General features: G+C 32.1%; 2 protein-coding genes and 1 non-coding gene across 3 annotated transcripts in view; 1 reads left to right on the top strand and 2 right to left on the bottom strand.

Annotated features, from left to right (window-relative positions):
• Positions 1-1,002: 1,002 nt before the first annotated feature.
• Positions 1,003-1,076, top strand: TRNAT-AGU (transfer RNA threonine (anticodon AGU)). Its single transcript has one exon. It is a non-coding gene; the product is annotated as a tRNA-Thr (tRNA).
• Positions 1,077-4,444: 3,368 nt separating this feature from the next.
• LOC102588595 (40S ribosomal protein S30) lies at positions 4,445-6,203 on the bottom strand. The gene is made up of 3 exons (XM_006352853.2): positions 6,116-6,203; positions 5,813-5,950; positions 4,445-4,691 (listed from the first exon to the last, which is right to left on the bottom strand). Exons 1-3 carry the CDS (start codon positions 6,117-6,119, stop codon positions 4,645-4,647), a joined length of 189 nt encoding a protein of 62 aa, XP_006352915.1. The 5' UTR covers positions 6,120-6,203; the 3' UTR covers positions 4,445-4,644.
• A 2,282-nt stretch (positions 6,204-8,485) lies between these two features.
• Positions 8,486-11,869, bottom strand: part of LOC102588263 (alpha/beta hydrolase domain-containing protein 17B) — an 8,802-nt gene continuing 5,418 nt past the window's right edge. The window contains exon 5 of the mRNA XM_006352852.2: positions 8,486-9,230. Coding sequence (XP_006352914.1) covers positions 8,706-9,230 — 525 coding nt within the window. The 3' untranslated portion in view covers positions 8,486-8,705. The remainder of the gene's footprint in view (positions 9,231-11,869) is intronic.

Genomic DNA, 11,869 nt, shown 5'->3' with positions numbered 1-11,869 from the left:
TCATATAAAATTAGCAGAAAACAATTACTCCATTCGTTTAAAAAAGAATGACCTAATTTGACTTGCAACGGAGTTTAAGAAAAGAAAGAAAACTTTTTTAATCTTGTGGTTTTAAATTAAAGTTATGTCAAATGTATCAAAATGTCTTTTAATCCTGTGACCTTAAACATGCCATGTGGAAAGTTAAAGTTAAAGTGTTGCCAAAAAAAAAGAGGTCACTTTTTTTTAAACAGAATAAAAGGAAATTAGACCATTCTTTTTAAAACGAATGGAGTATTAATTTAATTATTTCCTAGAACAGAAAAGCAAAATATCAAACGTAAACCTAACCGTCTCCCTTTGCGTGTTTCTTTTATTTGGATGTGAGAACGCTAGCTGTATTAATTAGTTGCAAAACTTGTTTCTTTCTATAAATAAACTAATGCATGCAATATGGTCAATATTTTAGTTAAATACTACACTTCTTCTGTCCCCTATTATTTATATATATTCATATTACTGAAAATAGTTATCTCAAAGTACTTGTCAGTTTATAAAATCAAAATAGAATTAATTATTTTTTCATCATTTTACCCTTCCGATTATTTTCTTTTGAAAGTATAAGTAAGTTTGTGAAATTCTAAAATAACTTTAAGGAGTAAATTAATTCAGAAATCTAATTAAGAATGTTTGATATGTACAAGATTTAATATACATATAAAAAAATAATACGAATACATGTAGATAGTCATCATTAATATCCTCCTTTAAACACATACAATTACACTATGCATACAATTCTATGTGATTGTTCTTTTATATTTAGCTGTTTACTCTTCTTCTGTTTTAATTTGTCTGTTCTGAAATGAGTACGAGGGATAAGATGAATAATTTGGGATTAATGCAGTTAATTATTTGATAAATCAATCTGAAATCTATTAAATTTACTTGTAAAATGGTGTGCATAATGTTCTAGTTTTTTGACAGTGATACAATAAGATTTACGCTAAATAGTAAACAGAAGCTCTTGTAGCTCAGTTGGTTAGAGCACCCGTTTAGTAAGCGGGAGGTCTTGAGTTCGACTCTCAACAAGAGCAATTTAATTTAACCATTAAACTTTTCTTTTGACATTTTCTAAATTTCAGAGCATATTGTAGGTACTTAATTTGATATCTGTTACCATTTCTATTGTGTTTCAATCATAATTTCTATTGTGTTTCAATCATAGTAAAGACACAATTTTATTTCATAATTAAGTTCATCAAGTAAGCATCATATATTGGTTAGAGCACCCTATTGTATGTTGGCGTAACGCGACATTGTTTCTTTTTTGATATTTTATATGGTGTTTTATAGTAGTTGTCATGCTTTTTTCACGGTCCAAAATTGGTTTGAATTTTGAAAAAAGTGTTCTTCATAAACCAGTCTTTATATCTCGATTAGACAAAACTACGGTTTATATATTATTGTCATCATTACACTAGATACGTTACGTTGCTGCTAAAAGGACTTGAGTTTTTCCAATTAATATATTTAAAATCAGAGAGAAGTGGGAAAGTGTGTTGAAAAAAAGGTACTACTATATATATGTGAAATAACTTGCATGAACATTACTTAAATTACGACAATAAGTAGATAAAAGATAAAAAAAATTCATTGATCCCACTAGAACTTTAATTTTTCAAATGATAATGACACCAAAATTTGGCCCATGATTAGTAGAAATGAAAAAGTTACAAAGTTTTGGACTTTAAAAATTGCTAATTTTTTTAATCAACGGCATATTTTATGGCAAAACTGGAGGAATATTGGTTGCATTGACCATTTTTTTCCATCAATGAATATGACATGGAATAATTAAAAGTAAGAAGGGATATTTCCATGTGAAAAAAAGACCATGTTATGTTTGGCAGCACCCAACTATGATATGATTTAAGTGGATCGATAGTCATAATTTAAATTGACAAGTCTTTTATTTATTTACTCAAGACAACAAACAAGAAACAAATTTAAACTAAGATCGTGATACTCATCCACATGTCTCACTTTGGTTCAATGTTTTTTCTTTCTATGTGTCAATTTTTTTTTCATTTTTATACTATGAAAAAATATCTACCGTCCTTCGAGATGGCTCAGTTGGTTTGAAGGGTGGTTGATCCCTCCTCACTGCTTTCTGAATTAAGTCTGTCACATAAAATCTGCCTAGTACGGTTTACATCTCCTGTGTGATTTGCAAATTATTACATAGATTTGGTTGATAAAGTAAGGAAAATTAATATATGTATAAAATTTGACATTACATATTACGAGATAAAATATGGAATAAGAATACGATTATACGAAAATTGTTACTATGGGAAAAATGATTTATCATACTTGGCAAGTTAGAAACTCGAAGATATTTGGAGGCACAAATATTTATAAATAACAATTTTGCAATTGCACAAATACCAAAAAGGTTAAGGTTATACTAAAAGTATTACGAACAACAAGGAAGGCTCAAAGATGTCAATATTTATTTCAACATTTGCGTAGTTAGATTTTTTTGAATTAACAGATTGTATGTAGTTTTTTTCTTTGATATTTAGGAGGCCTAGACTTTAGTGTTCTTTAGGTGTAATGCTTTTTTTGCATAAAAAATTCATGCATTATTAATTTCTGCAAAATTATTTTAACCAAATGATACCTTTGGTTTGGTAGTAATATATGGACAGCCAAACTCTATTTACCTATTTAAAGGAGAATTTGAAAATCACATGATACTTTTTTATCTTTATATAAAGTTGAAACTAGTAAAAATAATTATAAATTGATGGGAATTAAAAAGTTGGAAGAATAATGATGGTATCCACAATACATGAACCTAGGTTTACTAATTATTATATTAATAATTCCTAGATTCTCTATATTCATGTACCAACAGTATTACAAAATAATAATAATAAAAAGTTAGCACACACTTTATGCCATTTGGATCTAAATCTAAAGGGCTACAGTTGTTTAGTAATCCATAGAATCAAACATTATTCTCTTGTCTTGTACTAATTTTAGTGCATAAAATCTTTATCCGCACTCTATATTTACATTAAATTGTATTAAGTTAAGTGATAAAATAGACTTATAATCATGATTAATTGATAAAAGAAGGCGAGGATATATGCAGTTGAATGAAGTAGATACATAATTTTCCTTGTAAAAAAAAAAGAGAAATAATAGATTTCTGTTGCAGTCACAATTATTAAATTATGAAAAATATTACTGAAAAAAAATTTCGACATATTTGTTTGTTTTATTATTATTATGAGAATGAATCCAATTTAAGGGATTAATTTAGTCAATCATGTTAGAACTGCAGCTATAATAAGTATTATTTAGGCCGGAGACATGATTGAACACGTCAGTGGTGTATCAAGATAAAATTAATTAAATTTTATTAATTGATTTGTACGATTTTTTTTAATTCTTTGTTTTTTTAAAGTGTAAATGAGTTTATTAAGTTTCATTCGATGTAAATTAGTAAAACCTCATTTTTATTTTTGATTCTTAAGAACGTGTAAAGAAGAAGTAGCACTAATGTAAAACGATAAGGAGGGAGTACAATTATACTAGTATATTTTTTATTTAACATTATTCAAATAATGTATTTTCAGTTGTCCCTAAATTCGAACTACAGTTATGGTACAACAAAATTTTAAGGGAGATACATAATGAATTTTAGTATATATGAAATCAAATGGCCTAGAGGTGGCAAAATATAACCCAACCCATTCAATTTGCCCAATTCGTGTAAGTTCAGGATGATCAATAACCCACCCATTCGTTAGCTTAATCCGTTTCAACCCAACTCATTTCAATCTATTAAAAATTGGATTGATATGTAACCTGAATTAACTTCATAAAAAATCTTGTCAAAATATTTTTAAAATACTTATTTTTCAATTTGATATGTTATATATATCCATAATAAAGAAGAAGAATTTTTTTAAGGCACTACAATAGTTTAAATGAAAAAAAAATAGAATTAATTTTTTGTAAAAATTGGATCGGGTTGGGTCTTGAACCATAATGTAACTCATTACCTAACCAATAGTTTAGCAAATTTGAATTGAATTAGGTCTTGACTCGATTATTGTCTCATCCCAGCCCGATTGCCAGATTGAAGCAAATTATGATTTTTGGGTACTTTCTGTTGTAAAATGTTCAACTTTTGTTCAAACAAATGATGCTTTTGGTGATTCAATTGTACTGCATAATCTGCTTGCGTCTTCTAATTTTTCATCTAGTGTATGCGCCAAAGCTGTGTTTCCAATATTAATTGTGGTCTGCAACAAGTACCTAATGTTGTGCAAATTCCAACTTACATTAAACCACCAGAATGAAGATATGTTTTCAGAAAACAGCTCCACCATGTTTATAGATTTAAAATAGCAAAAGCAATAACAATAACATCAAGAAAGTCAAACAATGAATTAAAATGATTTTGATGAAGTACAAAAAAGACGGGATAAAATTCAATTAATTCTTCCAAAAACAAAAGTACTCATCCATCCTACAAATACCAGTAGTAAAACTAGTCTTCTCCCATTATGATGTCTGAGAATCAAAATTTACAAACAAAGCAAAGGTGAAAACAACTTCTCTGGCTTAAGTAACTCATGTCCTCATCTACTTCTCAGAAGAATTTGGTCCCCTCTTCTTACCAAAGCCAACAACTGCAAGAAAATATTAGAGCATAAGAAACTAAGTTTGAATGTTTTTTGGATAAAGAGAAAAAAACTATCAATTAGACTTTGTTTATTTATAGAACTACAATAGATATACTGTAAAGATCTAAGTTGCACAGACTCTTCACTTTCAATGACGCACCTATATCGGATTATCCAAAAATACATTAATTTTGAAGAATCCAACACACCCCCGAGGACATTTTTGAAGAGTCCGAGCAAACATAGTGCACAGAGAAATATGACTACTCAAATAAACTACTTAGAATTGACAATCAGAAAGCTAGTCTAGAATACTACTTAGTAGCAAAGATGCAGGGATAACTAACGCATATTGGGGAGATTACGGATATAGTTTAATATCATCAGAACATTCATACACCATCGCCTACAAGTATAAATAATATACTCAAGTACATGCACCACTCAGTGTGCATTATCCATAAGCAATTTGATCATGCACACATTTAGTCTCTGAGCATCATTGTGCATGTCTACAGTTGTTAGCAATTGCCTTAGAACAAGTTAACTACTTGTTTCTTTAATAGAAAAGTAAGAAAGATCATTTACTTCTGAAAAAGGGCATACAAACTCAAGTTAGTTAACCCAATGAGCTACTATATCAAGATCTGACAATCCCTAATATACACTATAATGCTTAATAACAAGGATTCTAGATTCTGAAGAAAAACTAATAAATTATTAGGTAGGTACTAGATATAGTAAAGTTTCACGAGAAAATTCAAATGCCAAGCAAAAACAGTTTAATCAGAAAAGCACAAAATTGTATTCTCACTCATGTATATAGATTACAACAGAGATACATACACACACATATACTCTATGTATCATTCATGACTACACAGCAAGTAAACAGTTATGTTCTATGTTACCCATAATTCTGGACCTTTGCCAAATGCATATTCATTTACAAGTGCAAAGGGATAACACCATAGAAATAACAATTCTAAGCTAGTGGGTATTGTGCATCAATGGAACTACTACTACTTGGAGACAAAAAAGATTCAAACTTTAACAATGCGTATACTTTCTACTAACATTACAGAACATGAACAAGGTGAAATAAGTAAAAGAAAGAAAAAGTGTACCAGCAGTGACGAATCTGCGATTGTATTGCATACGCTTGTGTGCACGTCCTCTGGGCTTCTTTTTCTTATCCTGCTTCGCAACCTTGGGTGTTTGACCTCTAACCTTACCAGCACGAGCAAGCGATCCGTGAACCTTACCTACAATTAACAAATCAAAAAACTACAAATCAATACGCATTCAACAACAATTCTACTTGCCAACTAGTTGATGGAGCTCATCAATTGATCTCGTTTCATTTTAATTTGACCTTATTCTATATAAATTGACAACGAAGACTGTATTCAAGAGTCGCCGGAGTTTACCCATTGTTGATTTCTGAGACGCCGGTCTGAAGGTTCGAATGCTAGGGTTAGGGTTTTGGGGAAATTAAGATGAATTTATAGGAAGCTGGTAAGCCGTTCAACTGTACTGGGCTTTGGTGAGAAAAAACCTGGGCCATATCAAGAGAATCAAATTGATGGCCCAAAACATGTAGTCCAATTAAATTTGATTCTATTGAGTAGTTAATTGTTAGGGAAAATTACGCGTATAAGTAAATATAAAATTACATGTAGTTAATTACTTAACATAGCTATAGTTTACCTTAATTATAATTCGCGACCTACTTTTAGCTATAACTACGTGGCTCAACTTTTAGTTTTGTATAATTCACACGTTTGTATAATTCGAAATTTGTATAATATAATTTGTATAACTTTTGTATAATTTGGAATTTGTATGATATAATTTGTATAACTGATTACACTTTTGATGTTTGTAATTGTATAAATTCGTTATTTCGAATTTATACAAAAATAACTGAATTATACAAATGTACCAGCGAATTATACAAACCTGCGAATTATATAAACAAGGCAGCTTAAACTATAGCTATGGAGCATAATTAAGATTATTATAGTGGCTATTTGCAAAAGTTCCTCTAATTCTTAATACTTTGTTTTGTTCTAAATTCTTTATACAATATTATTGAAATGTTTGCAATTTTCCTGTTTTTCTATGTTAACAAGTATTAAACCTCTATACTTTATTGATTTTGACAAATTACTTTATCGTATATAAAACAATCTGGGGTTTGTAATCAATGTTGATAGGGATACATATTTATATCCAAGAATACAATATTGATTATTGTAATCTTAAGGTTACTGGTCGACTAATATGAATTTGCGTTGGGTGAGACAATTAAGGAGTAAAACACTCATACGAAGAAGTACTTTCTTAAGTTTTGAGGCTTGTGGTTAATGATGCAGGTAATTTGACTAATTTGAACTCGCGGCTTGTTAGGGGATAAATTGCTTATGATATGTTCCTTGAGAAATAGTAAAATAATTAAGTATGATACTAACACCTCCTAAATTATTTATGTTAACATAAATTTGTGTTCCTTCATTAGGATATTTAATCTCCTTGGTAGAATTTCTAACTCCATCACTAATAATAATAGAAGAATCTAACTTGTTGAAGTAGTAATAAGAATAATCAAACGCTATGTTTTTTTTTGTTTTGATGCATGCATCAAATCAATATGTATCTTCTTAACTATAGTTAGAGTTGTTGATAGCGTATATTCAATATAGAACAAGTGTATCATTGATTATATCAGTTAAAATTACTAAGAAAAATGAAGATCAGTATTATATAAATCTTCCAATGATATAACCAAATTCAATGAATATTTTGACATCATTTTATTGAATTTGATATGATTATGATTTCTGCGATCATTAATAACAAACACATTAGCTAACACCAATATGTTGCCTATGACTAGGAGCGGCGAGTCGAGTCGAATATGAGTCGATCAAAAAATGAGTTAAATAAATATGGATAAGTTACTCGACTCGATTCACATTTTAAATGGGTAAAAACGAGTTATCCAATGGATAACCATATTTATCCATATTATAATAGAAATCTTGTTAAAAGTTTTAAAAGTAAAATAAAATTAAAGTTTTTTTTATCACTTCACTCCACCCCCTACCAGTCCCCCTATCCCAAAAAAATGTAAAAAAATAAAAAATAAAAAATTACCACCACCCCCCCCAACACCTACCCCTACCAGCCACCCCCACCGATCCCAAAAAAAATTAACAAAATTTTAATTAGGTAAAAAAATTTACCAACCCACCCCCCTATAAAAAAAAATGTAAAAAAAAGTTTCATTTTTTTTTATAGATTTTTTTTAAAAAAAAAGACTTTCTTACTACCACATCCTTTATCACCTTTTTTTTAAATTTGTGTAAATACATATCTTTTACCGATTTTATCCATTTAACTACCCACTTTTAAATGGATAATATGGGTATTATTCGTTTTTACCCATTTAAAATAGGTAAATATGAACGGATACCCATATTTATTACCCATTTTGCCACCCCTACCTATGACGATTTCAATGAATGTTTGACACCAGTTTGATCTGATTTATGCAATCACCAATTACAAACATATTAAGTAACACCATCATGCTGCCTATGACGAGATCCATGAGATAGGTCTAGGAAGGCTCAAGTCAAATGGGGCACTTGTTTAATTGCTTGGTTAAGAAATAAGTTGTGCTCTCACTGTTAGCTATAACTTTTGACAAGATCGCAAGCACTCGTCATACGACTTGAACGAAATATGAATTCAGCAATCAAAGAGGAGGAACTGGGGATCTAAATTGGATTGAGTAGGACTAACATAGAAGATGCAATAACTTAGCAGTGTTGAGGAAATGATAAAAAGAATAAAATTCTATAGGTTTAGATTTCTTCTAAATTAACTACATCATGTCAAACTGTCCAGGCTACTGCACATCTTTGGAAGTCCATCAACAACTTGTGCAAACTATACAAAACTATTGCCTTCCAACTGAACCAATAAGTATACCCACCACCCACCTGCTAACAATCACCAACACGAACATTTTACGCTCCAACAACAGCATTTTGGACATGTGCACGAACATTTTGGGCACGTAAATGAACATTTTGGGCATGCACATGAACATTCTGGGCACGCGCATGAACATTTTGGTAACGTGCATGAACATCCGAGGCAACTAGGTTTCCAACATACCAAGCATTTTGGTTTCCATTTAGGGAATTTGGGCCAATAGCAACATTTTGTGCAGCTCACTTTTGAGCAATTTAGACAATTAGGTAGTCTGCATTTGACTTGACAACAGCAGTTGGTAGAAATGGTGGTGTCTGATCTCTTGGGCAGACGTAGCGTTTGCTTGATCTTTTTCAGCCTGATTTCAGTGGTCATGCACTCCATTTCTTGGATAAACCTGCAAAGGTGGCGGATGTAATCCGGGTAAAGTTCCAAGTTGCAGTGGCCGCCTCCTTTGATCCATAAGGGCTCATATGGATCCCTCGACATTTTCCAAAGTCCATTACCGTGTAGCCAATTGACCACATCATCCTCTGTGCCCTGCAAATTATATTAGTAGGATGCCATTAAGATGATGCACCGATAGCAAAGAGAAAAAATATAGATTATCCACCTAGTGCTTCCTCTCCTCTCCTCTCCTTCATACTCTACACGACCAATAAAGTATAATATGGTACGTCCACCAAGTGTTTCCTCTCGTCTCCTTCATATTGTAGCTGAACATAAAACATGTGTGGAGAATTTATTCCTAAGGTCACAAGTAATTAAAAGGCGATTGTGGCGAGGATTGCAAATATCAACTATTTTACACAAATGTCATGTATAGCTCTGTTGGAATTTAGGATTAAGCTATCAAGCATAATATGCTCCAGTATAGTCGGGCACTTTTTTTGTTTTTTCTTTTTAGTCACCTTAAGGAACTAGGTATCATCTATTCATACTTTTTTATCATGCAACACATACTCCAAAATCTAAATTAAAATTGTCAAACACCTTCTCAGTGTTATTAGCCTTTTTACATGCTACAATGTTGGTTTTCAACATTGGGAAGCACTGGGGTCCTTGGCAAGTCACAATTCAGGCTGAATTAATGAATGACAACTGATTTATCGTTCATAAGCTGTATGAAGGATTTGTCCTTCATTAGCTATACATCATTTACATAGCATGCCCTACTATATCAGTCATTTGTTGCATCACTAAGGAGCAATCAAAGTCTATTCAGTTTAGCACCTGTTAATGCCAACCTCCAGCCTCCTCCATCAAGTTGGATAGAAAAACACCTCAAGGAATAAAACAATCAGCTTGATAACAGGCCATTCACTTAATCGGAATGTAAGCTGTAAACTGTTCTGGCATGTAATTAATAAGCAGACAATGCTGGATTAAATGCTCTTACTATAAACAAACAACGTTGGTGTTATCTTCTGTTGAGACTTTAGAGATCTTTTTGGTATGTGCCATCTATATCAATGCATTGTGTATATCTTAGTTGAATAAAATATGTAAGGACCTACACTATTTGAATAAATATTCAGGTAACCAACTTGGCTTGAAGCAATCTGGGAATTGCTCATTTTTATTAACTACAAGCCTTCAACAACCCAAACAGGAAACTGGTGTTTCTTAGTAGGTACTCTATTGGTATCAAATTTCCTTTCGAGACAGACAGGTAGATTGTTGCTAATGCAAAACCAGAGCTTCCAACTTTGATATCTTAGAAACCACTTGTATAACCACCTCATCGAGGATTTATATCGGGTACAACACGGACTAAGTAGTTATCTTTATCTTCTTTCATTTTCTAATTCCTGTTTTAGTGTGATAGTATGTCCAAAAAGACAGGATTCACACAAGAGAAAACAAATCAAATCACCGTTGGGGTTGGAAAACAGAGGTAGACGGGCTAATATTTAAAAGAAGCTACACACATGCTGAAGGAGATGATGCATTAGACTAAATTCAACATAATGCAATCACCAGTTGATGCCAACTCGTCTTGCTAGTCTCACAACAGTTCTATAGAACTTGCCGTTTATTTTAGCAGGTACCTTTCCTTTGCAAAACACTTCTGTAGCACTTCCTCCATTTTAATCATCTTAATTTAGTAATATAAGTTACATCTTCATCCATCATATCATTCGCCATTTCACCAGGAGATTTGATCTCAACTCTCTTAAGCTAATAGAAATCTACATTGTAACGGCAGAGAATGGACAAACTTAACCACACGGCATGTGTCTAATCATAGAGAAAATGCAAGCACCTCAGCTAAAAGACTCCAAAACTCCTGTATGAAACTTAATTCTCAAAAAAAAAACTTCTCTATGAAACTCTAGATCTGTCAGCTTTTAGTAATACCAGTAACTGAATATCAAGCATCTAAAGAATCCAGTCTCAAAAACCACCTATCGAATGCCACACACGCTTCAGACACGCATTAGATGAAGCTGAAAAAACGCATACCTCCCTGGAAGCAGTGCTGCTAGTGCAACTATGAATCCATACAAAAGTTAACTAATAACAAAGAAACAGATATTTGATGATTCACATGCCCCTTTCCTATTTGGTATCATGCAAGACCTCTTCATGATATTTTGAACCCAAGAGTGCTTTGTAACTCCTTTCTTTTTTATAGATGTGATGTCAGGGGCAGCTTGCATGCACCTCGAAATAGTGCTTCTCATATTTCCCTCTTTTCAAATGGTCAATTAGATTAAACATGCCATATTGCTCTGTTGATCCTTTATTTGTCAACAATAACAAAGGTTACTTCTGGACTACCCTGGGTGCACCTTGACTATCCACCGGGTACTTCTTTTTTAGAACAGTTAACTTTCTATTCCACCGGGTATCTACTATCTCCCATCAACATAAATATCGAGTACCTCTACCTATTAGTGTTGTCCTTGTTGGATTTGAACCTGGCTCTCCCATTATTTTCACTAACTTTATTGACCACCAGGCCATCCCTTTGGTGCTTACTAACCACTAGGTTATACCCTTGGGTGCTTATTGCTCCACTGATCTTTCTTTTTAATAGGTTATTGCTCTACTGATCTCAAGGGTGTGTCCGGTATGAAGGAAAATGTTTGATCCGTAAGTCAAAAATGTTATCTCTAAAGCAGTTGTATATAATCTAGACAAATACTGTGGGAGGTGGGGGGTAAGGGTGTGGG

Source organism: Solanum tuberosum, unplaced genomic scaffold, assembly GCF_000226075.1.
Source record: "Solanum tuberosum cultivar DM 1-3 516 R44 unplaced genomic scaffold, SolTub_3.0 scf00144, whole genome shotgun sequence".
Classification (NCBI taxonomy): Eukaryota; Viridiplantae; Streptophyta; class Magnoliopsida; order Solanales; family Solanaceae; genus Solanum; species Solanum tuberosum.
The sequence above is the reverse complement of the archived record's forward strand: the minus strand, read 5'-3'. Positions and strand labels throughout refer to the sequence as shown.